Raw genomic sequence first — 27,385 nt, 5'->3', positions numbered from 1 at the left:
TGGAGTCGCTGCTGAAAAACGCGAACGCGCCGTGTGGCTCGATTCTAGGCAGAGTATTCTCATTCTAGTCAAGCATCAACAAGCTAAAGTCTGTTTCGAAGCGACGGAGCCCTTAACTTCAGTCACGTTTTGATTCCAGCCCAGTGCTAAACCACTTCTTTTCAGCCAAGACACGCTGACTCAACCTCCATGCTCTGTTCTTTGTTTGACAGAGAGAAAGCGAATACGTGTCATCATTGGTTCAAGATTTACTGACAGTCAAAACTTTGTGCGTAGTATCTGTAATTCATAGAATTAACAGTCTGTTGTGGTAAAACAAATTGTGTGTAAAATCTAATCATGATTCACTAAAGAATAGTTTCATTTTATCCCATCAATCGGTCAATATATCTTTCTGTCTTTCTCTAGAGTGGAATGCGCCCTACATTATGATAACACCAGCGTTTGAATTGAGTCAGGACGCTGACTTTCTGACCTTGGTAATCCGTGTCCCCTACACTAGAACATCAGAGTTTGACCTCTACATCGATGGAGAAGACTTTAAGTTTTATGCCAAGCCATACTTCCTTCGGTAAGTAGACAGCTGAGACGTAACCATGGTGAAAGACCGAAGCACATCATTATTTTCCGTCTGGGTTGTACAAACACAATTAAGTTAAGATTGATATTGATTTTGATGTCTTCACATTTCCTGATGCTCAACGCAGGCAAGACTGAAATGCTGTTCACTGGCATCTTTTTAGTGATCTTACCATAATTTTGACAACTGCATCATCTCTCAAAACCCTACAGCTAAAAACCTTGGTGTGATTTTTGACTCTAGTCTCTCACTAGTCACTCATATCAAAAACACAGCCAAAACTGCCTTTTATCACCTCCGTAATATAGCTAAAATTAGGCCCTTTCTAAGTATAGCTGATGCAGAAACCACTGTTCACGCATTCGTCACGTCTCGCCTCGATTACTGCAATGTTCTGTACTCTGGCCTGCCTGCCTCTATTACCAAAAGTCTTCAGCTGGTCCAGAATGCTGCTGCCATAATCCTGAGCAGAACAAGGACGTTTGACCACATTACACCTGTCCTGGCTTCCTGTCATTGGCTTCCCATTCATGCAAGGGTAGATTTTAAGGTCCTCTTATTAACATATAAAATTCTACATGGGCTTGTGCCGGCCTACCTTTCTGTCTTAATTACACCCTATAATCCCCCTCACATTCTGCAGTCTCAAAATTCTCATTCCAAAAGTTAAAGAGTTGAGATTAGTCGTTCCAAGAGTTAAAAAGAAGTCCGCTGGCTACCGAGCCTTTTCCGACCGCTCTCCCTTTCTCTGGGATGGTTTACCTACAGAAATTAGGGAGGCAAACTGTCTTCAGTGTTTTAAAACCAGACTAACGACTTACCTATTTTCTCTAACTTATGGATAATATAATTTTGATTTGACTTTGTTATAGAAATGTAAAGCCCTTTGAGACTATAAATAGTGATACTTGGCTCTAAATAAACTTGTATTACTATTATTATTATTATTATTATTATTATTATTATTGCTATTATTATTATCATGTATTGTTTAATGTTTCATCTTGGAAAATTCTTTCAGTGGGTGATATAAGACTCGGTGCCTTAGTTGCAACTCCATTTGAACCAATTAAATTATGTGTTTTTTGACAAAATCATTTATTAACTTGATGATTTCCAGAAAAATCTTCACTTTTATTCAATGTAAGTACACTATGTATCTCCCACCTATGCACTGAATGGTGTCAAATTTTTGTTTCTGTAAGGTTGACCCTCCCTGGGAGAATAGTGGAAGATGGGAGAGAAAGGGCATCATTTGACATTGATAAAGGTAAGCCCTTTTTACTGTTTATTTTTAACGTTAAACATGTAAAATGCATGCAAAAAGCTTATTTAATTGAATACAGATGACACAATACCTACATTTTCCATTAGCTCTGTTGCCAATGTGTGTAGCATTGTGTGTATATATATATATATATATATATATACACACACACACACACAAGGCATGGCACAAAACAGATCTATATGTCTTTTCTTGTCCTGAACTGGTTAGCTGGCCTCAGGTAAGAGTAGCTTTGAAAAACTCCCAAGACAAGAGGAAAGAAGCTTTGAGTGTGACTTTAATTAAACAGGCGATCCTATTTGCACTGTCCAGCTCTTCCTGATCCCAAACTTTCAGATTAGTAGCGGAGCAAGAGTTGCTTTGATTTGTCTAATCTGCTGTAGGTGGGGTTTAATGCAGCAGCCAGGAAATCTGATCAGTAAAAAAGGACAAAGCAGTGGGCTAAGCTTTAATTGGATGGTTGGACAAGGAGATCTTGATGATGGCGGTAATGACACAGTAGTAAGGGCCTAGTGACCAGAGGGCGGGGTTTCGTTTCCCCGAGCTCGATGGTGAACTGCTGATGTGACCCAGACCGAGGCGTTTAACCCCACGGGTGCTCCAGAGTCATGTGACCCCTGACACAGACAGCAATAACTGCGATTCACCCGGAATAAGGGTGTTACTTAAATGAATAAATGTACCGTAAGCATCGGGGGGGGAAAAAAAACACACGTAGGTTAATCTGGCCGTTATTAACCTCAGAACGGACATAATTTCGGGAGCCCCGTCTCGAGATGCGAAAGACGTCGCTGTGTAGATCCGTGGAGCCTGTGTTGGTTTGAAGCTGAAGAGGAATGGAATTGATCGATCCCTGGTGTGTCTTTCAGCCCCGCGGTGGAACTCAGCCCGACGGGGCTCAGCCCTAATTAGTCACAGCACTTTGAGATTTAATAGGCCATCTGGGCTAGCATTGCCACGGCGACTATCAACCCGCACTCCATCGCTAATCCCTCTCTGTGTGCCTTCTCTCCTCTCTCTCTCTCTCTCTCTCTCTCTCTCTCTCTCTCTCTCTGTCTCTCTATCTCTCTCTGTCTCTCTCTCTCTGTCTCTCTCTCACTCTCACTCTCTCTCCCTCTCCTCTCTCTCTATCTCTCTCTCTCTGTCTCTCTCACTCTCACTCTCACTCTCTCTCCCTCTCTCACTCTCTCTCTCTCTCTCACTCTCACTCTCACTCTCTCTCCCTCTCTCTCTCTCACTCTCTCTCTCTCTCTCTCTCTGTTTCGGACACTCCTGACCTTTTTATTCCGCTCGTCTCTAATCTCTGACGCGCTCGTAAACGTTAGTTTAAGACGAGCATTGCTGTGACGTAGGGCCTAGATGCGTTCGCTCGATTGTTCTGAAGGCTAATGTACGGTTAATGAGGGCGACTCTTAGGGTTTTTTAATTACCCATTCTGTCTATAAAAGCACAGGCCACATATGCCAGTCATCTCATTGGCCTGTTTTTTTTTTTTCTTTTTTTGCACCAGGTCTTCTCTGACGTACTGTCGGTTAATAATTAAACACCTGCTAGTAATGAGACAGCTCTGATTGCTCTACATGTTTACAGAAGTCATTCTAAATCATTTAGATGGCTCCACAGTACAGCTGGCAAAGGCTCTTAGGGAAACCATGTATTTTTAATGAGTGGCGTTTCGAAAAAACATTGAAATTTTCACAAGGTCTTTAAAAAAAATGAACTTTTTTTTTTTTTTAATCTCATTTGGCAGACATTGAGAAATGTATAATTATTTGAGCCAACTTTGATTCTACTTCAGGCTTATGAAGAATTTAAAGCAAAAAGACGTTACAAACATATGGGGAGAGTGTTAATCATATTCACAGAAGGACTTGTCGTAAGGTTTTGCCAAAAATCACTGTAACGATAGACCGTGTTATGATTTCTGATAGCTCATATCTAGACACTTTTACCCGTGATAATTTCTTGCCTTGCCTCATTAGAAAACATTCTTTTTCCTCTGTGGCAGGTCTGAAAGAGGGGAAATATGAGATATTTATAAGAGTGTTTTGTGTGTTTTAGGTCTGTTTATGCTGAGTGTCCCAAAGGAAATGCCAGGGCAACACTTTGAGGGCCTTCAGATGTTGACAAGTCTACTGGCCCCTAAAGGGTCCAGGTCTGCCAAACCACTGGTTGAGGACATGGGTGAGATACGGCCCATGAATTTGATTTAAGCTTTTTAGTCACCGTTTGAAAGTTTTCTTTTCTTTTTTTTTTTTTTTCTCTCGTTCATTTTTTTTTTTTTTTTTTGCACTGGTTGTTACTTGTTACTCTTGTTCATTTTCTGCTCTCTGACCGATCGATACAGAGCCCTGCAGCGGAAGCGCGGGAGGTGAGGAAGACGTGGAGGAAGAGGAAGAGGATTTTGATTGGCAGGTGGAACAGGAGGCGTACAGAGAAACCCCTGAGGAAGAGCTGAAGGGAATGCAGAAGTATGGCTTCGGAAATCTGAGGTCTGGAGTCTTCACCAGATTACAGGTGAGAATCACAGCCAACCAGTAAAACTGCCGCTTCTCTCAGCTTACCAGACAAGAATGTTCCTCCAGAACTGAACGTTCTAGAACCAAAATGTGGCTGCTGGGGGCTGGAACTTTCCATCAATAGGAACTCTGTTAAGATACCAGATAATGACTCTATTCTGAGTCAGTTGTTTTGCTGGATCACGACTAAAAGAATGCACATCACTGAAGTTTTGTTTTCAATTCTAACATTTTATAGAAAACGATTGAACTTTGGAAGGCTCCCAGTGTTTCTAAATTACCAGAATTTATTGGCCTCTGAGTGTAATTTATTTATTCTGTGTGTGTTAGAGCAGTCTGTGCCAGGGTTGTAAATCTGTCTTGGGCAGGAGGGGTTTTTTTTAGCAGCAGATGTGCCTTGTGTTGTTCTCTCAGGAGGAGCTTAGCGATGTGATTGATGTGAAAAACCCTGACGCCACTCCACCAGCAGTGAGGAGACGCTCTCGCCTGGATGCCGAAACTGCCATTTTTGATGCAGACCATTACTTGTAAGTCCTTAAGGTGAAGTAGGTGTAAGTCATTTTAAAAACTTTAGCTCCATCACATTTATGTATGTGTGTGTATATATGTATGTCTATGTCTATGTCTATCTATCTATCTATCTATCTATCTATCTATCTATCTAGAGAGAGAGAGAGCAAGAGAGAGAGAGAAAGAGAGACTGAGGGAGAGAGTGAGAGAGAGAAAGAGAGAGAGAGAGAGAATCATACATATGATCTTATATCAGATCCAGAAGTTCTCTAATCAGTTCATACATGCGTTGTTGATTTAATGATTAGTCACAATTAAAGGTGCTTTTCTTCCCCCAAGAGCATGTTTGATTTGGTGATGTATGTATGTTTGTTTGTTTGTTTTGCTTTGCTTTGACAGGGCTGATTTGGTGATGGATGTATGTATGTTTGTTTGTTTGTTTTGCTTTGCTTTGACAGGGCTGATTTGGTGATGTTTGTTTTGCTTTGCTTTGACAGGGCTGATTTGGTGATGTTTGTTTTGCTTTGCTTTGACAGGGCTGATTTGTATGAAGATGAAGATGTGATGAAGAACTTGCTGAAGTTCAGGCCATGGTGGACTAGCCTGGGCTCAGAATCTACTCAGCGCTCTGAAGAAGCATGTGAGCTTCCCTCTCTCCCTTTCTCTCTCTCTGTCTCTCCCTCTCCCTCCCTCCCTCCCTCTCTTTCTTTCTCTGTCTTTCTCCCTCCCCCCTCTTCTTCTCTTTCTCCCTCCCTCTCTCTCTCTCTCTCTCTATCTATCTATCTATCTATCTATCTATCTATCTATCTATCTATCTATCTCTCTCTCTCTCTCTCTCTCTCTCTCTCTCTCTCTCTCTCTCTCTCTCTCTCTCCCCCTTTCTCTCTCTCTACTACCCCACTCCATACCTTAGCTTGTCTGTTTAAACCAACTTTTTTATTAGGTAACATGCTTATTTTGGGCAGCATTTTATCTTTCTGAGGTAGTGGTTGACACCACTCTGAAAGACGTACGTTTCTTTCAGTGAGGCAACAGATGTTCTATCTGACTTTCTTCTCAGAATCTGGGCTCAAAAATAACCACAATCATGCCTACGATTACACAAACGGAGTTTGATAAAAGCATATAGCCAACAGTCCTCACTTGGAGAAAAAAAGAGAGAGAAAGAGAGAAGAAAAGTTTTCGGGGACATTTTGTACGTGGTGTGTTTGTCTGTGTCTATGTCTATGATATCTTCTGAGTTAAGATGAGCCTCCACCATGACTTGCTGAAGTCAAGCAAAGGGACTGCTGGCCATCACAGCACACAGCAGGGTTGGGCAGAGTTGAGGTCTTTGAGTTGGATCAGGTGGAATGGGGTGGGGGAAGGAGAGAGAGAGATCCTGCAGTAACTGATTTTGGCCACCAGGTGGTGTAAATCTTCTGGCACAACTCTTAAAAAGAAACAACCCCACTTTTGGACTTTTGGAACATAACTATTAGAAGAACTGTTCGCGCTCAGGACATCGAGTAAAGGAAGAGTGTGTGTGTGTGTGTGTGTGTGTGTGTGTGTGTGTGTGTAAGACAGTAAGATGTGCATGCAAATATTTCCATGAATTTATGAGTTGCATGATCGTGAAGATAGCATTACTGAGTACGGTGATCAGTCTGTTTGATGACATTTGCGGTCTATCGAGTCGTTTTGCTGGTTCTGCTCCCTGCTGACTGTCACAGCTGAAGAGCAGCGATGGAACGACAGACCTGAAATCATGTTTTTTTTTTTGTTTTTTTTCCCCCGTGTGTGTGTTGATGCTGAGTCACTTTCAAGAGAAATTCTCTGTGACTCAGTGATGTCAGTCAGGAGAGTTACGACACACCACGGCACACAAACCAAACCCTCAGTCACTCTCTCTCTCTCTCTCTGTCTCTCTCTCTCTCTCTCTCTCCCTCAGTCTCTCTCTCACTCTCTCTCTCTTTCTCTCTCTCACTCTCTCCCTCAGTCTCTCTCTCACTCTCTCTCTCTCTCTCTCTCACTCTCTCTCTCTCTCTCTCTCTCTCTCACTCTCTCTCTCTCTCACTCTCTCTCTCTCTCAGTTTGGGCTGTTCTCTCCCTGCTTGCGTTGAAATCCACGCGGTTATCTGACACATTTAAAGATGAGCTGTACGCCTCATTGACCGCAGCGTCTCAGGTTTTTTGTTGTTTTTTTTTTTTTTTTTTCCTTTTGCTCTGACAGAGCGATGAGAGAGGCGATAAAGGCCCGCGCGGCTCCGCGGACGAGACGCTGTTCAGTCGAGCTCTCCCGTTCTCTTAACAGCCTGTTAATTCTCCCGCAGACACGGGCCCGGAGGAGAGAGACGGCCCCGAGCCCGAGCCTCCGCTCACGCTTCCAGCAGGAGGAGGAGGAGGAGGAGGAGAGGCTGGGGGAGGGCTTGGATTAAAAAAAAAGAGAGACAGAGAAAGAGAGGGAGGGGGGCGAGGCACTCCGTAAGCAGGTCTTCACTCACCACCAACAGCTCATTTGTCAGCCTCTAACAGGCAGCTGTCAATCAATGCCAGACCGTCTTTGAGCCACATGCGAGTACACATGCACGCGCTTTTCCTTAACTACAGCCGCCGCACGCGCTTAAAGAAAGCTTATTGGGTTTAATTACGCTGATTGACAGCTGCACACCCCCTTTTGGCCCCGATTAAAATGGTCAAACTCCCCCGAGCTGAAATATTTTCTCCAGGACTCACAGCTGACTGGAGGCGAGGAGGGGGAAAAAAAAAACTGTGCAAATAAGTCTTGTTAAGTCGCGAAGTCGTCATTAATTAAGTTAAATTGCTTTCGAAGCTAATCAATTTTGTAACGCCTCCGTGGGCGATTGAGTTATTGGGTGGTACAAAGTCCTGAAATCAGGCTTTTTTCACAGCTCCAGTCAGAAGGCAGTGGAAAATTAAAAACATGATACTGATTTGCCATAGTTTGTGTTAGACCTTTGGTACTTCGCAGTGACTGGTCCAGACAGGTTCCTTAATGATGTAGAAACTGTGTCTTTTCTGTTCTCTCTCTGTCTCTCTCTATCTCTCTTTCTCTCTCTGTCTTTCTGTCTCTCTGTTTCTCTTTCTCTCTCTCTCTCTCTCTCTCTCTCTCTCTCTCTCTCTCTGTCTTTTTGTCTCTCTGTTTCTCTTTCTCTCTCTCTCACTCTCTCTCTCTCTTTCTCATGGTCAGAACAGACAGACTACAGCTGTCCAGTGACTTTGGTTGAATGTAAAATGTAAACTCCACCATGTAGAACTCAAAGGTCGTGATGGCCCGTGATATGTTTGTTAGGTCGTTTGTCAATGTAACATTGGCAGCTGTGAACACTTGTACCCCATTCAACCCCCTTTCTGCAGGGCTCCTCCAGAGATACACCAACAAGATAACCTTTCGTTTTCCAACAGTCAAAAAAAAAAACAGAGGTCAGAGGCAACATTCTAAATTCTGGTCCTATCGTAAGTTGCTAATTAACTCCATATTGCTCCTTCCCTCGTGAAGGCCCTTGGCATGTAAACATACGTAACCAAGCCATCACCAGCCACCGATTCTCCATTCTTTGACTCAGTAACTCTCTCACTGTCAGTACTAACCCGCCTGTCATCATCACCGGTTATTCGAGATAAACTGCTAACTTCCTTCGTTATCTTTTTTGTTTGTTGTTGTTTTTTTTTTGTTTAGTTTTGTTTGTGAGCAGACTTCAGCACGTCGGTTAAGGATTTTCTCCTTCTTGGCCTCTTTTTTAAAGGATGTTTTAATGGAGAGGTCTGGTACAGAGGATTGGGGTGGAATTGGTTATTATCTGCAGAACTGTGGCGGGGGAGCAGGCAGATTACGATTCCGTGCGTGCGTGTGTGTGTGTGGATTCTTATTGAATATTGAATGCCTTATGCTCTCCTCTGCTACGTCTGTTTTCTTTGGCAGAAATAGAACCACACAGTTTACTTTTGTTATTCTCCACCGCTGAATAAATAAGGACGGTTTGTTCACTGGCATGGAGACGCATTGGAAAAGCCACAAGCGTTAGTAACAAAAGGACCTCATTGTGTGACGCTTTGCTCTGAAGACACATATGCTGATGTGATATCGTTTCTCCCTGCCAGCCTTGGCGCTGTTCTGATTTTCCCCCAAGTCTATCAGAGGTGGAAGAACTGGTTGATTATCTTTGTATATGTTTAAACAATCCACTGAAATCTATTATGGACAGGAGATGAACTGACTTACAGGTTCTTTCTGTTAAACAAAGTCCAGATTCCTCACTCCTCAAGTTTTCAGTCTGGTCCCATCTGGCGTCTTCTGGTCAAATAAACCTGAACTGTAAAAGTGTGCGTTGTTAAAGTAACGTGAAAGGTTGCAGAAACGCAGAGCCCTTTGTGGTTCTCTCAATCCCAGTTAAAAGGAAGTGGCACGTTCTGTGTTTGTCCCCCTGGGGTGAGAGTCTGGATGTGGGCCAGTGGGCACTGGATTCCTCCCCAGGCTCCTGGCCTCGGTCCCAGGATGAAGGGGGCAGGGGGAGGGGGGGGGGGGGGGGGCAGGGGTCATGCACGGGGGCGGGGGGGGGGGGGGGGGGGTCTTCAGTCGCGGAAAGAGATCAAGCCACAGCTGCTGCTGCTGCTGAGTCCCAGGTAGACTGTGCAGAGGAGAAAAAAGAGAGAGTGTGAGAGAGAGAGAGAAATAAGAGAGTGAATGTGAACCTGAATGAGAGGTTCTGTCGTCATGCTGTAGGAATCTGTACTCCCAGCAGAGCCAAGACCCCAGTGCAGCCATCATCTGAAATCCAACATCATTTGAAACTGCTGTTTCTCTCTCTCTCTCTCTCTCTCTCTCTCCCTCCCTCTCTCTCTGTGTGTGTGTGTGTGTGTGTGTGTCTCCCCTGCCAGCACCCGGTGCACTTTAGGGGGCTCCGTATCGGGGTTGCTCTCCTCTCAGCAGCCAAAGAGGGGGATCACTTTCAGCTGCTCTGAGCATGGCGGTGAAACTGCTGACTGGCTCTTTTCCCTCTCTGTTCCTTTCCCAGCCCCACACACACACACACACACACACACACACAGAAAAAGACAGGGCTTCACTCTGGAGCATCAGCAAGTCATTGTGAGGCATCAGTCAAAATCTCTCTCTCTCTCTCTCTAAATTGAATCATTTCACACAGTATTTCAGACCTGCAGTAAATCATTTGTAGTTCTCTTTCACAGATGATTGCATTCATCTTCTTCTTCTAATTTTCAGCCACACATAACTGTCCTACGCCCTAGACTGGGAATGTATATTTGAGTTTTGCTCAGTGGAGGAAGGGTCTGTTTGAAGATAGGTCTTAGGTACTGTGTTATTGCATATCATAAAGGTGTTTAAAAAATCCAAAAACTTTTTCTCTCCAAATATCACTTTTAGCGCTACTTGGGAAAAGTCTTTTAGAGGGCAGAATCATGAAAATAGACAAATGTGCTCCTAAAACTCACAAATTTCACTGGCATATTCTCAACCCAGAAAGACTTATAGAGGTGCAACTGAACAACCACTCCTTTCAGTATTGTAATGAAACATAAATTATTAAGGTAGGCAAAAGCACAAGCAAAGTTTTATCAGTGTCTGATTAGACAGAAATCGCTCTTACACATATGTTTAAGCACAACACTGACCATATAGCTAAGACGCCATGTATATGGCCAGGGTATTGACTTTTAAAGGCTTTATTTAGCTGCAGTGAATGGATTTTTTTTTTCCCCAGCTCTGTCAGATCAGCTGGAGTGGGCAGGTTAAGTGGGTATTGATAAACTTGACACACACACAGGGAGTTTTTGTCAAAGGAAGAGATGTGAGGTTTATGTTTGACTGGACTGTGTTCTCTCGTAGCTGTGACATTTTCCGAAGAAGAGAAGGAACAGATGAGAAAGTTCACCAACCGCTCCTACCCACTGGACAGAAAAGCCCGTATCCACGTGTGGCTAAGCCTGTTAGACATCGTTCTGGCCTATGTCTATGAAATCCGCACCACTGAGGGAGACCACAATGTGAGTTCATCCTAGTTCACTCCTACCCTAAACCGAATCTGCCCCTCATAGTTTGACATCGCTTTTCGATAAGTTTCCCTCAATGCCAGACTGTTTTCATTGGTAGAAAAAAAAAATTCCGATACATTCTCATAGGACAGGTTTCCTGGATAAAAATTAAAACTCATCAGGGACTGAAATGCGTTTTGAAAGAAGAACCTCCATTTCAAAATTGCAATCGAGTCCAAATTTGTTGAAGGGTATTTTCCTTGAACTTTGCTGAATAGCTTCTATAAATGCCAGAAATAAAAATAGCCAACGGGATCAGTATGTGAAAATAGTTTTCTTTGGACGTTTTTTTTTTTTCCTTTTCTTTTTTTAAAACTTAAACAGACTTTATATCTAGAAACAGAGCTTTAATTCTTCAGGGCTCTTGTAAACAAGTGTCTTGGAAAGCTTTGCTACTCTTGACGTTTTGTAAACACTGTGGAAACCTCGACGGTGCAGTTTCTCCACAAGACGCAGGAAAAGCTGGAACACTGGGGCTCTTTTGTTCTCAAATATGCATCTTATATATATATATATATATATATATATATATATATATATATATATATATATATATATATATATATATAAACTGAGCAGTTTATACTGGGTCAGAATCAAACCCATACGTTGACAAATGTCTAATTCCCAGTGCGGAGAGAAGCACTACACTGAATAAAAGAAGGTCTGACAAAAGCATTAGCTCTCAGTCTGTTAAAATGACAAATCTGGTCCTGCAGCCTCTGTGACGACTGGCAAAATCACCATGGTTACGTCTGTCAAATGGGACCCAAGGCTGGGGTTTTGGGGGGGGGGGGGTTGGGGGTTGTATTAGCATTCAGTTCAGGATCTCAAGTTTAAGTGTGTCTGTATGGGCATGTGTGTCCGTGTGGGCGTGCGTGCGTGTGTGTGTGTGTGGTGTCAAATGTTCCTTAGTCCTAGTTTTTTTTGGGGTGGGGGGTTTGACACTTGCACCTGTGTGCAGTCAGTAATGATGCATTGTAAATATCGTTTTTGATTTTCACAGGTGGAATCGCCGTGGACTATCCGAAAACTCAGCGGGACTCTCTCCTGGCTAGAGGTTTGTGTTCCTCCCTGTCTCTTTCCTCCTCATTAAAATGATTTCTCCTGCTTTTAAATACACATTCCTTCAGTGTATCGCTGCTCTTTTCTGCTCAGACGTCTCTGCACCTATAACTCTCTGTTGTTTTCCTCCTTTAAAACCTACGCCGCTCTCCATATATAGACGTTGAAGAAAGTATCGATCCCGACTTGTTTGCGTTCAGTGGTTGATTTTAGACAGGGCTAAAGTAATCCTATTCTTAGAGCTGGTATGGATTTTATTGGGTGAGGGCCTCAGTCTTAGGTAAGCCCTGCCGGTTGGAGCGTCTCTCAGCGTGTGTTACTCGGGGAGGGGGGGGGGGATGTGAACTGAAACAGGTGTTATTCCACCCACCCCCACCCCAAACGTGCTCACTTCTCACCCAACACAGAGAAACACATGGGAACCAGGGCTGTGCGCTCCTCAATCGATCCTGTGTGTTAAAGCACCAGACCCCAGACTGTGTTTGTGTCTTGTGTTAGTGCAGTAAAGAGAAGTTACCAGAGGAGTGTGTGTGTGTGCGTGTGTGAGAGAGAGTGTGTGTCTATGTGAGATAGAGAAGCCTCAGCAGGGTGTCTGTGTGTGTGTGTGTGTGTGTGTGTGTGTGTGTGTGTGTGTGTGTGTGTGTGTGTGTGTGTGTGTGTGTGTGTCTTGCCTTGCTGGCAGGTTGTTAGAAGCCCTTAATCCCTCCCATTTTCCTGGTGAGTGTGACAATGAGGAGCTGTAATGGGACACCACAGCTCTGGCCTGAGAGGAAGAGAGGGAGAGAGAGAGAGAGAGGAAGAGAGGTAGCACTCTGTCCATAATACTGATAATGAGAGAGGTGGTAATGACATCCTGCAGCTGCCCGTCTGCCTTCCCCGACTCACTCTCAGTCTACACACACACACACACACACACACACACACACACACACACACACACACACACTGCAAACTAGCTGCCCTCTGGCTCTCTGTTTCTGTGTTCTTCTTTCTCTCTTTCTTCCCTTTCTGTTTGCCTGCGCTTGGTTTAGTACGTTCTCTCTGTTCTTTTTTTTTTTCCCCTCCATCATTTTCTCTCACTCAGTTCCTCGCTCCCTCGGTCTCTCTCTCTCGCTCTCTCTCTCTCTCTCTCTCTCTCTCTCTCTCTCTCTCTCTCTCCCTCTCTCTCTCACTCTCTCTCTCTCTCTCTCACTCTCACTCTCACTCTCGCTCGCTCGCTCTCTCTCTCCCTCACTCTCTCTCTCTGTCCCACTCTCCTCCATCAGTCCATTTGCTGTACAGCCCGAAGCAGTTGTGACGCTGCTCTCTTAGCTAGGTTTATTTACTCCCTTGTTTAATTGCCCAGAGGGAGCTTATGAGCCATGCTAGCATGCTAGGATGACTTGGAGTACATTCTTAACAAGCTACTGAGGAAAAAGAAAAGACGGGAGAGAGGGGGGAGGAGGAGAAGGGAGGGGGAAGGGAGGGCAGGGGGGAGTGAGTTTTCCCAGAGCTCCTCTATAGAGGAGCGTGGACTTAGCAAAGTGATTAAGGACTGCCAGCAATTAAAACTGCAGGCGCTTGGGTGTTTAAAAGTTCCTCTCCCATTTAGCTGTCCATAAAACAGGAAGTTGTTAGGAGTAATTAGCGCACAAATTACTGCAATTAGGGTCTGGCTGCTCTCCTGGTGAAGGGAGGAGAAGCAGAGGGAAGCTTCCTTAAACTCCAAGGGTCAAAGTTTGGTTGACAGGGGTGTTTTTTTTAATATGGTAAATGTACATGTTCATGGGTGTGTGTGTGTATGCGTTTTATTTTACAGACATACTCCTCTGTGCAAGATGTACTGGTGTCTTTTGGGAGGAGGGTTTTGTGCTACCCTCTCTACCGCCATTTCTCACTGGTAACCACAGCAATGCGGGACACGGTGAAGATTTTCCAGTCTGGTGGGTACACTCGCTCACTCACTTTCACTCTCTCCCCTTCTCTCTCTCTCTCTCTCTCTCTCTCTCTCTCTCTCTCTCTCTCTCTCTCTCTCTCTCTCTCTCTCTCTCTCTCTCTCTCTCTGCCCCTAACCCATCCTTCTTTTTATTGATAAGTCTCAGTCACAACATGACCTTTTTGAGACCTTTCAAAGGTCAAAGGTTAAAGCCCAAAGCAGTATAGCCCCTTCCTCGTAAACACAGTTACAGAGACCACAAAGACTAACGGCAAAAGCCTGTAACTTTCCCCCTCTTGGAATTGATGTTATTCCACTTTTGCAGCCTAAGCTTCCTGGTATTTTGCTCAGTGCAGACGGTTTTCCCAGGAATTTCCACGCAGTCATCTCACAACAGCACAGAACAAACAGTGCTGTTGTCTCACAGGAGGAGAGTCAGTGTTATAAAGCTATATCCACCAGTCTCACGTGGGCTGTTTTCAGATAGAAACAGATAGAAACATCCCCAGACCTGCTTTGTCTGTTTGTTTGGTTTTTTTTTTTTTTTTGGTGGGTGTGTATTACACTCCCTCTGTCGTATGAGAAGACCCACATTGCAGGACAGGCGGGATTAACAGCACACGCTCTGTTGACTTTGATATCTGCGAGTGAAGCGTAATCTTTAAATCAAAGCTCAGGCACTGAGAGATGAACTCTGAGGATGTGTAAACACGTCAAGAGGGTGTGTGTGTGTGCGGGTGTGTGTGTGTGTGTGTACGAGCACGCCCGCGCGTGGTTAGATTACCTAAGCGCATGTTGATTTTAATGCCTGTAAACGACTGCAATTAAAGGGCCTTTAACTCGTGGATTAGCATCTTTGCGCCTCATTAACGCGTAGTTGCCTGAGCTGACTCCCATCCAAGCGGGATGTGAGGCATTGCCACCGCACACTCCGGTCTGGATCTTGTCACTCTAATTAGCAAAAATCGCCTAACACGCCTCACCTAGCCCCCCCCGCCTAATTAAACCCCCTCAGCGTATTGACTTTGAGAAACGCGCAATGTATCCGGGCTCGTATTTTTCCGCTAAACGCGCAAAGACCACACACATTCGGGGAGCCACTCCGGCCCTGCCGAAGGAGCGCCGTTGCCAACGACGTCGTTTGGTTTCGCTCGTTTTGCTGAGGCGACGTGACATTTCGCTCAGGTTGGCGGTTTGTGGATTTACGGTCATCGACAAGGCAAAAGCACTAGCGGCTCCTCTTAATGAAGTGCAGTACAGCTGTAAGGGAACGGGCGTTTCTTCGCAAGGCGCTATAATTAATTTGTCAGACAGAGAAGGCGAATAGAAATTTGAAGCCCTCTCTAATTTGAGGTCACTTCATTGAAACGAGTGTGAAAGCAAACAATCTGAAGGCATTGGGAAAACAAACCCATCGACACTCTCCAATGGGTTGAGGACTTTTGAGGGAACGTTATCCGGAGGTAAATATTTAAAGAGCCTTCTGGCGGTCTATCCGATCTTCTCCACAAGGCGCTTCAGTCAGGTTCTGAGTGGCTTTAACCAAACGGCCGTTGGGCAGGAGGAGCGGAGGAGCAGGGGGGTGGAGGAAGTAATCATGTGGCTACAGCGCTTTTTACACACGCTCAGTTCACTCAGCGTACGTAAGTCGCGGAAAGGTACGGCGATTCACCGCGTGCAGCAGAGCAGCGTAGCTTCAGGTTGGTCTCAGGTGAGTCCCAACTGTAGGCCTGTTTTCGTCAGTTAGAACGTTTCGTTCTTCGGTTTTCTGGAACCGTCCCGCTGTAGTCACAAAGGCTCGTCTAGCGCCTTGGTTACCACTTTTTTTTTTTTTTTTTTTAAACTGTGAGAAAGTACATGACACATTTTGACTAATTCAGCTGCCCTCCCCGTTTTACAGGCGGAAGGGGATTCGTGCGCCGTCCCTTAGCGTGTGCCTTAGCGGTAATGCGTGGCTGTGCAGTTGCTTTATTAGTCAGCGTGCCATTGTAAGCGTAGTGATTAATGAGGGCACAAACAGAGTCCCAATGGCTAAGTTAGGTTTGTCCTTAAGCGGACGAGGCTAAACTGTACTCTGCTGTCTCCTGTTCCTCTGAAGGCTTCTTTCCCCAAGGGGTATCGCCGTGTGTGATTAAGTGACTCGACTTGTCACCAAAGCCCCGCGTTCAGGCTACTGCTGATAGCCCTGCTGAGCTGGCCTGACTCTGGACCGGTAGATAAAACAAAGTCTCTCTTTTTCATTTATTCATTTATTTATTTATTAATCATTCCCAGGGAGCAGGGGAGGAGAAGTCAGCCCTGCAGGATTGGAACGATAAAGACAGGGAGGGTAGAGGAGGGAGGCTTGGACTGGTTTGTGCGAATCTCTCTGCCAGCTCTCTCAGGTTATAAAGCAGCAGAAACTGTGCTCCTCCTCTCTCTCTCTCTCTCTCTCTCTCTCTGTCTCTCTCTCTCTCTCTCTCTCTGTAAGAGCCCCAACCCCCCCCCCCCCCGGTTTAAACGAGAACCAAATGTTTGTATAAGGCTTTCCTCAGAGCGAGTGCGCTGTTTGTTTTCTGCTGGACTGGAATGTCTCCGCCAGCAGCCGCTCGAATTTGCGGGCAGGGGATGATTCTCTGAAGTCCCTCTGCACTGGGCTCGGGGCTCAAAGCTTCGCACCGTGGGGATATTTTTAACACCTTATTTGGGAGAAGTGTGTAATGTCAACAAAATATAGTGGCCTGATCTTGACACCTTCTGGGTGTGTGTGTGTTATGGGTGCTCTCAGCTCTCTTGCTGGAATCCAGAATTTCTCAAAGGTGGACTCCCTGTAGTCACAGCTGAATTTGCCCAGGTTTTCCTGATAATTGCAATGTCAAACTGAACCTTTGGAGAGTAGTGCTGTGTTAATATAATAGCCCAAGAATCACAAAGACTTCCCTGGCAAATGACTTCACTGTCAGCACCATTACCAGCGGGACTTTTGGTTTTGTACAAAGAGCCTAGAACATACAGGTAGTCAGAGTTAAAAGATCTGTTTGGATTTAAACAGGAGATGCCCACAAGACGGTGATTAAAGGAGCTTTTCCGACCAGACCTGCAAAGCTGCAGTGTTTTAGTTTTTAGTTCGGACAAAGCCCATTCCTCTATGTCAAGTAGCCATTTTAGACCTATTTCAAAATCTGCACCATTATCGCCCTTAATGAAGAAAAAGGTCACGCTGTGCGATGTTTCCTCTTGACTGGCCAACTAATGAACTGAGTCTTTGTTCTGTATTGATTCAGGTTACTGACTGATGAATTTCTGTGTGTGTGTGTGTGTGTTTGTTTGTGTTTTTGAATTTCCTCTGCGCTAGGCAAAGCCTGTATTCTGAAATGCCTGCTAGATATCCACAAAATCTTTAGAGAAAATGACCCTGCCTACATCCTCAACGACCTCTACATCAGCGACTACTGCATCTGGATCCAGAAAGCCAAGTAAGATCCTGATCTCACCCTTTCCTCTTTCAGCCCTATACGTTTCCCCTGTGTGAGAACTCTAGTCGGGATCAGCCCTGCAACCCCGACAAGCCACTCATGCCTTCCGTCAGTCACAGCACGAGCTTTTGCAGAAAAAGCGACAGCCCAGTGATTAAGAGTTATTTTTGCATGTATGCTTGGTGTATAAATAAGGCCAGAGGTGATTGTCTTGGCCAGGCAGGACTTGTCCTCTTCTTAACAGCTGACAGTTTTTTTTTTTTTTATTTCCAAGGTCCTCTCAGGACATTTGAGTCCTCGTCCTTATGCTGTGACCTCAAGTGAGTTTTGAGGCGTTTGTTTAATATCTGAGCAGGAAAAAACTGTTATTGTAAACTTCAGCAGTCTAACAACTGTATGCAAGTGATCCAGAACAACCCAAAAAAAAGGCTTTTTTTTTTTTTTTTATAAACTGTTAACTGTGTCAAATGATGATAAAAAGCCTTTTCTTGTGACGAGGCAGGAATATTTTGTGCTACACATCTACTGTCTCAGAGGGTTTTTTTTGGGGAGGGGGAGTAGATCCATATCAGAAGTGGAAGTAACATGACATCAAAAGTGCTCTATCTAATCTCAGCATTAATGATAATACAGCTATGGCTTTCTCTTTCCTCTTGACTCCATTTCATAATTACTTACATGTTTAAGATGTGCGCCAGTAAGCGCATAATTCAGTAATGGGCTGCGTCCCGACTCTTGGCCAGGGTTCAGGTTAGCTCTGTGTGAGAAAAAAAAAAAAAGAAGGAAGAGAGAGAAAGAAAAAGAAAAAAAAGACTTGAAAAATGTAACCCTGATGTTGTAGGCCGTGCGCCCAGATGCAGATGTGATAAAAGCTTTACTGGGATTTCGGGGGAGATTTTCTCTCTCTCTGTCTTTTTCTTTCTTTCCTTTTCATTTTTCTTTTTTTCTTTTTTTTTTTGTTGTTATTCCAGTGCCTCGTTTCAGCAACACAATCAGAACTTCTGGAGAGAGAGAGAGGGAGAGAGAGAAAATGCCCCAACAGCCAATTAATAATAAATGTGTAAAAATCAATGGCGGAGCTGAGAGTTGAGGCCCAGACAAAAAGGCAGAGAGAGGAGCATACAGAGGAGGCCTTTGTGCCGACTCTCCCCTGTCTGCCCAGTTTCTGCCGTCAACCTGTTGGAAAGTTCAGGCGGTTTTCACCCCAAGGGCCTCGAGTCGAGGAGATAAAACAAGGTTGTGCGTGGTTGAGTACCATCCCTACCCCGCTTTCCTTTCGGACTCGTTTGAGTGAAATGTCAGCTTGACCCCCCCCCAGTTAAATAACTTCCCATTCAAACCCATATCGATCATTAAAGCACTTGGCAACGTTGACCCACGTCCATCTTTTTTTCCCCTCGTTGGTGTTTTTTTTTGTTTTGGTTTTTTTTTTTTCTCATTTTTCAGGAACAAACGAGAAGGTGTCAGGGAGGCTGATATCTTCAGCAGAATCTGCTACTGAAACAAACAACCCCCCCACCCCCCCGGAAGCCGTTAGAGATGAATGCTTGAAGGCGTTTGAGGAAGAATATCTTTTTTTTTTCTTTTCTTTTCTTTTCACCTCTCTCTGTCAGCATCAAGCTGCGAATTGATTTTCGGTTTGCGTCCTGGAGTCTTTTTACCATCTTTTGAAACAGTGGAGAAGATTGTTCCGCTGTGAAATGAGTTTAAGCGGAGACTGACTTATCATGCGCAGTGACAGAGGAGAGATGGCGCTCCTTTCATGTGGGGCGTCTTTTGATCAAATCCCTTCCACTCTGGTCCATAAAGACAGTGTTCTGTTATCGTACACCTTCCGTCGCGACAGCCTTTTCAACTCCTGACAGATCAGATGACAGGCTGCGTAAAACGTGAGTCTCTGCCCGACTGGGAGGACCTTAATGAATGATTTCTCAATCCATCTAAGTTAGTCGCGTTGTAAGGGACCGTACGCCGCTTGCGATTGTATTCTTGGGCTACGGAATCCGTGCCAACCATTCCTTCTTCTCGCTCAGTCAGCAGGGAGACGCAAATAGTAGCTTTTTGACGGACACAGCGATTTAATGTAAGATAGCGTCGGCGAGTGATTTATAATGTCTTTCTGCAATCTGACCAGCATTTGCGCTCTTAAAGTCCTCCTGAGTGCTGAGACTTCGGACTCAAATTTACAGCATCGTAAAAACTTCAGCGTGATTTAAGGGACCGCGCGGTCCCCTCTCGGCACGGAGACAGGAGCAAACGGAACGGACGCCCGGAGATGGGGCGCGTGACGGACGGAGCTCGAGAAACAACGCGTCCATGTCGTCGCGGCCACTTGCCCAAAGACAAACTACAACGCTGCCCCCCCCCCCCCCCCCCCCAAAAGAGCAGAGGCAAGAAATTCTGTCTGTTTTCTGACTCTTCCATAAGGGCATTGCTTAATTTAAAACTCATCGATTCAGCTTGCCTTGCAAAGCCCAAATGAAGCAATGCATACTCACAGGTGTTTTAATCGCAGAAGGAAACAGTAAAATGGGAAAGAGAGGGCAGGAGAGTGAGTGAGGTTGTTCTTGTTGTGCAGTTGTCCTGCCTTTTATTGCCTTAAGGTAATTCAGACTGCAGTGGAATGCGTGAGAGACCCATGCACCTGTCAGAGTGAACTGGGTTTTTCTTTTTTTGGAAAACCACCAAACAAACAAACTGCACAAATAACAATGGAATGCAGTCATTCTGGTGCAAACCAGCACATGTGCGCTTTAGATTTGTCCTTCTCTTTAAATTAAACTGGAAGGATCAGCTTTTTGCCAGAGACAAGTTGCTCGACCATGTTTTGGAAGAGCCCGCGCAGCAGAGAAACCTTGGCCGCCGGCTCCGGCCAAGCTGGAACATAGAGAGACCAGAGAAAAAAAGCTACTCACCGCTGTTCATTTCAGAGTGAGACTTTGTGGACACTGTGGATGCCAGGTCCCAGTGATGGTGCCAGACTGCAAAAACAACACACACACACACACACACACACACACACACACACTCTTTATCTCTCTTACCCACTCTCTCTCTCTCGCTCTCTCTCTCTCTCTCTCTCTGTCAATCACACGCCTTTGCTTTCTTTTTTTTTTTTTCCATATTCATTTTCTTTTTTCCACTCCCATCCGAAAAAACTTGGAGTTACTCCAAAGCACACTCTCCTCGGCCAGGCCGACAGAGCAGATAAGATCGCTTTAATTTTACAGTAGGCCAGTGAATCAGCAGCCTTCCTCTTCCAGCTCTTTGCCCAAGATTCTCTGTCAGCCACGCACACTCTCATTAATTGGCTCAATTAGATTCCAAAGAGGAACCATGGCAACCTGAAAGTTCCGGGCTTCTAGAGCGTTGCAAGAGTTCTGCTCTTTTGTAGTACTCAGACAGTACAGTGTGTCCTCATCTAAGAACTCAGCGGAGCCATTGCATGAAGAACTCTGTTGTCCTCCAAGACCTGTCGCAGGGCTCTGACTAGACCGCAGCCTCAGGGTCGTAGAGGTCAGAAGTTTCAGCGTGGCTTGAATCAGCCGCTGCGAGAGTGGATTTGAGCGGCATGGTACTTTGTTAAATAGGGCAACGGTTGAGGTTCTGGGAAAACGTGGCTCGTGCTTTGATGCTTTGCAGACATTCGGAGAACTTGAGCTGAAAAGGTCTTTGAATTGAACATGGGCAACTTTTAGTCAATTATTGAGGATGTCTGGAGACTTGCCCTTGGACGTCTCTCAGACTTGAGGAACCACTGGGGTTTGATGTTTAGTTTTTTTGGGGGTTTTTTTGTTGATGTGGGTTTTTTTTCTCTCTTTCTTTTCTGGCTTTATTTTTGGGGGAACAAACAGCTCTTCTGCAGTCAGAGAGCTGAGCATCCACTTGAGTCCTGTGGCTTCACTCAGTTCATCCTTTGTTAGTGGAAGACATTTCCAGCCACGTCCTCTTAGCCTCTTATCATTTTCGCATTAGCGAGACCGCGCCAGTGACGCTTGTTGCATGCAACTGTTTTCGCTAGAAATCTTTGTCAGGCTACACTGTAGATTTATTCGTTTTATACATTTTTAAAACGAGTGCCCCCCCCCCCAGGCGAGGTAAGTAACGATCGCCGTTCCAACGAAGCCTCAGACAGCTCGAAGAGAAATAGATGGAGGGAGAGCTCGGTCCAGTTTTTTTTATGCTGAGTGTAGGTTGTCCCTGTCTTTGTCTCAGCTCTATCCTTAGAGACGACAGATTTAACTGTCTGGCTGGTGTGAAGAAAGTGATACCGCTCTCCCTCCTCGGGGGGGATAAGTGGCTGCCATTAACTCCCAGCATGAGGCTGTTGGCATTAAGTCACTCATGTAGTCACTCACTCCTCAAGCAACCAAGGGCCAGAACCACACCACACGCACGCGCGCACACACACACACGCATGCACACACGCACGCACACGTTTTCTCACACTTATTTAAGCTGGATGTCCTGCATTGCAGTGTAATCCAGTACACATGCTATGGAACTGGTCCAGAATCTTTATGTTGTGCTCTAAGTTATGCTGTTATATTGACAAGAACATTTAAAATTATGAAGAGAGTATTGCTGCCCATTCCAATGCGAACAAACAGAAACTGGAGTTTTTGGGGGGGGGGGGTTTTCCTTTGTTTCTTTTTTCTAGAAGACTCTCCTTTTTGTTTCTTAGAGGTGGGGAAGGATTTATACATCTGAATGTATAGGTGCTGAAGAATCTGAGCAGAGAGTTTTTTTGTGCTTTTATGTATTTATTTTATTTATTTATTTATTTTTTTGAATGAGAAGTGACCCCAGTCACAGACTGTTCTCTCAGACGTCAAGGTCCCTCCGATGAATCCAGTCTACCTCGTGTGGGTCTTTGTAATGCCAGCCTTTTTTTTTTTTTTTTTTCTTTTTTCGGTTCCAGCCTTGAAAGCTGCCCCTCCTCAGTTAATTAAGGCAAACCACAACAGTGCTGTTGTAATGACTGAATTGTGTACAACATTATCCTTCACCCCAAAAGGAGCCTTTGTTTTCACCGCAAGCACAGTCTCTTCCCGCCGCAGAGAGGGAGGGAGAAAAGGAGAAAACAAGCACGCCTCAGCTCTGCTAACTCAATAATGACTTCCCACGGGGAGGGAGGGAGAGAGAGAGAGAGAGAGAGGGAGACAGACAGACAGAGAGAGAGAGAGACAGAGAACATTCAGACCTTTTGAAGTTCCTTTGCCATAGGAGCCTCTCCACTCAGACTCTGCCAGAAAGTTCCGAACACTTTTAGAGAGCCACACTGTCTGTGCTGTTAGATAAATGACTTTCACTGTTATTTCGGCTCCAAAGTTTGATCCTTTTCCCCTTTCTGTAGAGCAATATGCCTAAGTGCAAAGATTTTTTTTATAGCACATTGATTATACATGCTTTCTCCATGTATCTCATTTCTCCTTGAGGTATTGAAAACAGTATTGGAGAAATTCAGTTCATTTGTGTAAGTGTCTGCGACCGCACAGTTCATTTCTGTTGATTAAATAGCACGGCAAACCCCTGAATGAATCTCTCGGTAACACATTTCGTATTCCTTTCTGGAAATCCCTGTTTTTATCCTTACATTGCCAGAATAACATTTCCAAGCACAGACATCAATCATGGGCGGGCAATTCGATCATTCGATCACATCGATCATGTGTGCAATCACAGAAACTTAAATTCCGACGTGTTTCTTCTGAAGCGGTACGTTCGGGGGCCAGGCTGTTTGCATAGCCTGTCCAGAGATGCGCTGAGAGAGTTCTCGTCGCCCTGTAGCTGGAGTGAATGGATCAGTGGGTGCTCATTAAGGCCGTGTTGTAATAAAGAGGCATCTTGGCTCTCAGCGGTGGGTTAATTGATCCAGTGAGTGCGGCGGCTGCCGTTGACTAGCTCGCTTTATCCCTCCCCTGAATGACCGGGGCCCCGGACTGCCAGGGGTCGCGACCCGCCCGGTCCGGCCGCTAATCACCATGGCGATGGAGGGGCCGCGTTCCCGCTCCGGTCGCCTGGAGAGCTGAATGGATGCCACTTGAGTTTTGGCAGCACCCAAATGTATTATCTGCATGAATAACGCGGGGGGGGGGGGGGTGAACGCTGGGGCCCCTCTCTCTTCAGAGGCATTTTTACACTCACACAACATTGGAAAAAGGATTAGTTTAGTCTTGTAGCCACTTCTCTCTCTCTCTCCCTCTCTCTACTGGCGACACCTTATCTTGCTTCTCTACGGGTGTTGGTAGTTCCAAATAAAAAGAACCAAAACCATATCTTGGAAACCCAGCTGATTTATCTCTTGTTTGAACTGTGTAACTTAGTTTTGTTTAGTTACAGGAGTGACCTAAATATCTGGAACATGTATGTGGTCGGGTATATTGCATCAGAGGTGCTGTTGTGTCTGTAAGTTAATTGATAGCTTATTCCACAGATTTTCTCAAAGACTTTCTGTGTGTGTGGTTGACTATCAGTGGGCTTAGAGCGAGGCGTGTGTGTGTGTTTGTTTGTGTGCAGAGTGTAAAATAATTACCTCACCGGAGAGCTAGACTCATAACCATGTACGAAAGTGCCGTCACGTAGCTCTCACCACAGTCGCCATGGAGACGGCTCTGTTTTGTGAGCTGAATGCCAAGCTCACCTCTGGAACAATTTTTCCCATCGCCTCTCTAAGTCAGTCAGGCTAAAATCTACAACCTTCCGCAGGGATTTTTTGTTTTGCTTTGTTTAGTTTTGTTTGATTTTTTTTTTTTTCCTGCAGTTTTTCCCCACACGGAATGCAATGCAAAATTCCCACTAGAGAATTTTTGGTTCTCTTTTGTGTCAGTGTTATTCATCTGATGATGCACAGGTCTTTCAAAAGCATACTTGACCCCCCCTGACCCTTCAAGTAAAGAGGAGATGAGGTGCTGAAGGCAGATATGTCTGTCATAGTTATGTATGTATGAAAGAGAGAGAGAGAGAGAGAGAGAGAGATGACGGTCCTCCAGCCGTGTTTATTGCACTGTTATCTGTCTCACTGCTCCACTCTGAACAGTGCTTTAAGGGCAGCTGAGTGACTCTTCGGGGAAACCGTTCGCTGGCTCGCAGTCAGACGAGAATGTCGTCGGTCCATTTTGACAGATGCATCGTGGGAAACGTAGTTCCCTCGTACCTGGCGTTTTCACGCGACATTTCCTTCTGGTATGACCAAGCTAGAGTGGTACCAGCAACAAACTTCATAATCATTCTTTTTCTCTCTCCCCGTTGAAATGTCAGAGGCTTCCTTTTTCCTGTCCTGGTCCGCTCCTCCTGACGCGTCTTTGGTTTGAACAGATACAGTCTCCGCAGCTTGTGTCAATTTATTTCATGTTGGGGGGGGGGGGGGGGAGCGATTAACATTCTCTGACAGGTTTTTTTTTTTTTCCCCTCCTCCTTCACTAAAGTCCCGTGTCTAATACTGTAAAGTCCACGGCCGTATCACTTGCCTGACTGTCTCTCTCTGTCTCTGTGCCACCAGGTCAAGGCATGCGACGGCACTGGCGCAGTCCGTCATCAAAGCCCAGCTCCAGAAGTCCGACCTGGACCTAGACCTGGAGCTGCTGGAACGGGCGGCAGCTCTCGCGGTCAAGGAAGAAGAAGAAGAGGAGGAGGAGGAGAGCGAAGGGACGAAGAGTCCTAGTAAAGAGAGAGGATCTCGGTCATCCAGCGACGAATCGGAGACAGAATCCAGCAGCAGCAGTAGCAGCAGCAGCAGCAGCAGCAGCAGCAGCAGCAGTGACACTGAAGAGGAGGAGAGCGAGGAAGAGGAGGAGAGCGCTGCCGACGGAGCGCAGAGCACAACGGAATCGACAACAGGAGGAGGAGGAGGAGGAGGGGAGAGGAGAGGGACCAACCCATTTCTCCCTAAGCCTGCCTGCCCTGTTCCAGAGGCTGCCTCCGTTCTCACCCTCCCCCACAGGCAGGAGCGCTCGTGTAGGGAAAGCAGCCAACGAAACCCTGTCCTCATCCAAGAGCTGGGAGAGAGGCTGGAGGAGGGGCTGAGGATCACGGAGGGCGCGCCTCGGGGAGAGAATTCCAGCTCTGCCGAGGAGGGAGGAGGACGAGAGAAAAAGGGAGAGGAGCTCCCCACGACAGGCAGGGCAGCTCCGGACAGCGGCAAGATGCTCCTGGAGGTTCACCCTTACCGACACCCCCTGCTTTTCGTGAACCCCGCTGGACTGGACAGCGATGACGAGCAGGTGGATGATCTCTGAGTGGAGGACCCGGGACAGTCCACTAAAAGACAATCATTCCTAGTTTTTCACCAGTCTCTGTATTCTAAGCCTGAAGGTTATAATCTGTATATTGGTTCAAACACTTTTTATGTGGTGTTAACATTTTTTTTTTTTTTTGCATTCGAGTTGTCAGAAAGATCAAAATGCCAATTGTTAATATGCTAATTTTTTGTTGTTGTTGTTGGTTTTTTTTTGGTAGCGTGTGCTTTCATATCACTCACACCGAAGCTGTTTAAAAAACTTGTGAACTTAACAAGAAGGCAAATCAACTCCATCAAAGATTGACATGAGAAAACTCTGAAACAACTTGTGTTTGTTTTATGTGTGTCTCTGCTGAGAAACTTTTAGCTGTTTCATCTGAAACGGTGGCTGCGTGTTTGTGTGTGTGTGTGTTTGTGCGTGTTTCTTTTACAGCTGTCTGTGACAAAGCGGTTGTTAACTTCCATCCTGTTTGTGGTGAAATTCTGTCCCTCCCTGTCCACCCCTTTCACAGCAAGGAGCACTAGATTAGCATGTTTCAGTTGTTGTCAGCCGTTTCCCTTGAAGAAAGGAGCAGAAGGTGGTCGTTGCGTGATAAAAAAGGGATGCATATATCAACAGGAAATGTCAGGCAGTTGGCTTATGCTTTCTCTCAAGAGAGAGACATTTCTTTGACGGCTTCAGGTTTGCTTTTCCGAGCATAGAACATGAAGTACAAAATCCTCTATTGTATAAAAGACGTCAGTTTTTCTTTTTCTTTTTTCTTTTTTTCTTTCTTTTCAAAGTCACAATTCCATGATGTCCAAGTCATTTTACAACTTCTCATCCTATTTTCAAAACTCATCTCCTGTTGTTTCCAGACCTTTTGTGTCTGTGTGTCTGTGTGTGTGTGTGTGTGTGTGTGTGTCTCAATATCATTGTGATTTGCTCGGTAGAGCGTCAGCAGTTGCCTAGACGCACAGAATTGAGACAGTTTTTCCCTCTGTCTCTCTCCGGAGCGCTTGGATGTGGATGGAGAAGATGCATGTAGGTTTAAGTGGTGCAGGCCCACTGCGCTTCACGGCTCATGCTGTGTGTGAGTGATTGATTCATCTGGCGTGAATAAAAGGGAGCGCACGTCTCGACACAGCTCAGTATTGTCAGAGGCATCTCGGAGGCAAAGAAAGAAAACAAACATGGAAGCACATGTCAGTTAGATGAATGGAGGCTCTCTGTAGAGCAGAGTAAGAGAGAGAGAGAGATATGGGGAGAGAGGGGGGGGGGAAGAGAGAGAGGGAGTGTGGAGCACTGGAGAGATGTTTGTTAGACAGATAAGGAAGCTCAGAGGCAGCCGCGACCTTAAGGAACCCCCAGAGCTGGAGACGACTTGGCGGAAACAATCCACTTCTCCACTCAGCATGGCTACACATCAGTGTTTTAATGAGCAGGCACTGAGGCTGGCAGGTTAGGAGGTAAAAAGGTTACGGTGTAGGATTAGACTCAAGATCTGGGTTTGGATCATGTCAGGAGAATAGAACTGGGATTAGATTCAGATCTGGGCTAGACTTTGGTTTGACATTTTTCTTGGTATTTTTTTTTTTTTTTTTTGCTTGCTTGTTTGTTTCTGCCTGTGGAACAACTTTCGTGTATGAAACACCTACAGATATATGGCTGCCTGACTGCACAGGACAGTTAATTAAAGAGCCATGCCACACAATCCGTCTATGAGCTTTTTACAAATGATTTCCAGCTCAGAACCTGTTTAGTCCTGTGGACCGCATTT

At 45.4% G+C, this 27,385-nt stretch overlaps 1 protein-coding gene across 1 annotated transcript; it reads left to right on the top strand.

Annotated features, from left to right (window-relative positions):
- Window positions 1-428: 428 nt before the first annotated feature.
- On the top strand, window positions 429-26,008 carry shq1 (SHQ1, H/ACA ribonucleoprotein assembly factor). Its single transcript, XM_030777353.1, has 11 exons — window positions 429-571; window positions 1,786-1,850; window positions 3,930-4,052; window positions 4,216-4,385; window positions 4,802-4,914; window positions 5,434-5,537; window positions 10,746-10,903; window positions 11,958-12,011; window positions 13,815-13,938; window positions 17,266-17,386; window positions 24,888-26,008. Exons 1-11 carry the CDS (start codon window positions 429-431, stop codon window positions 25,621-25,623), a joined length of 1,911 nt encoding a protein of 636 aa, XP_030633213.1. The 3' UTR covers window positions 25,624-26,008.
- The last annotated feature ends 1,377 nt before the right edge of the window (window positions 26,009-27,385 follow it).

The sequence above is a fragment of the Chanos chanos genome, chromosome 6, assembly GCF_902362185.1.
Source record: "Chanos chanos chromosome 6, fChaCha1.1, whole genome shotgun sequence".
In the NCBI taxonomy this organism is placed as follows: domain Eukaryota; kingdom Metazoa; phylum Chordata; class Actinopteri; order Gonorynchiformes; family Chanidae; genus Chanos; species Chanos chanos.
This window is presented reverse-complemented; position numbering and strand designations above follow the sequence as displayed.

Bases quoted from the DNA above. Each gene is read 5' to 3' on its own strand.
- shq1 (XM_030777353.1), top strand. From the start codon at position 429: ATGATAACACCAGCGTTTGAATTGAGTCAGGACGCTGACTTTCTGACC. The intron at 1,851-3,929 runs GTAAGCCCTTTT...TGTGTGTTTTAG, and splicing joins ATCATTTGACATTGATAAAG to GTCTGTTTATGCTGAGTGTC. The intron at 4,386-4,801 runs GTGAGAATCACA...TTGTTCTCTCAG, and splicing joins GAGTCTTCACCAGATTACAG to GAGGAGCTTAGCGATGTGAT.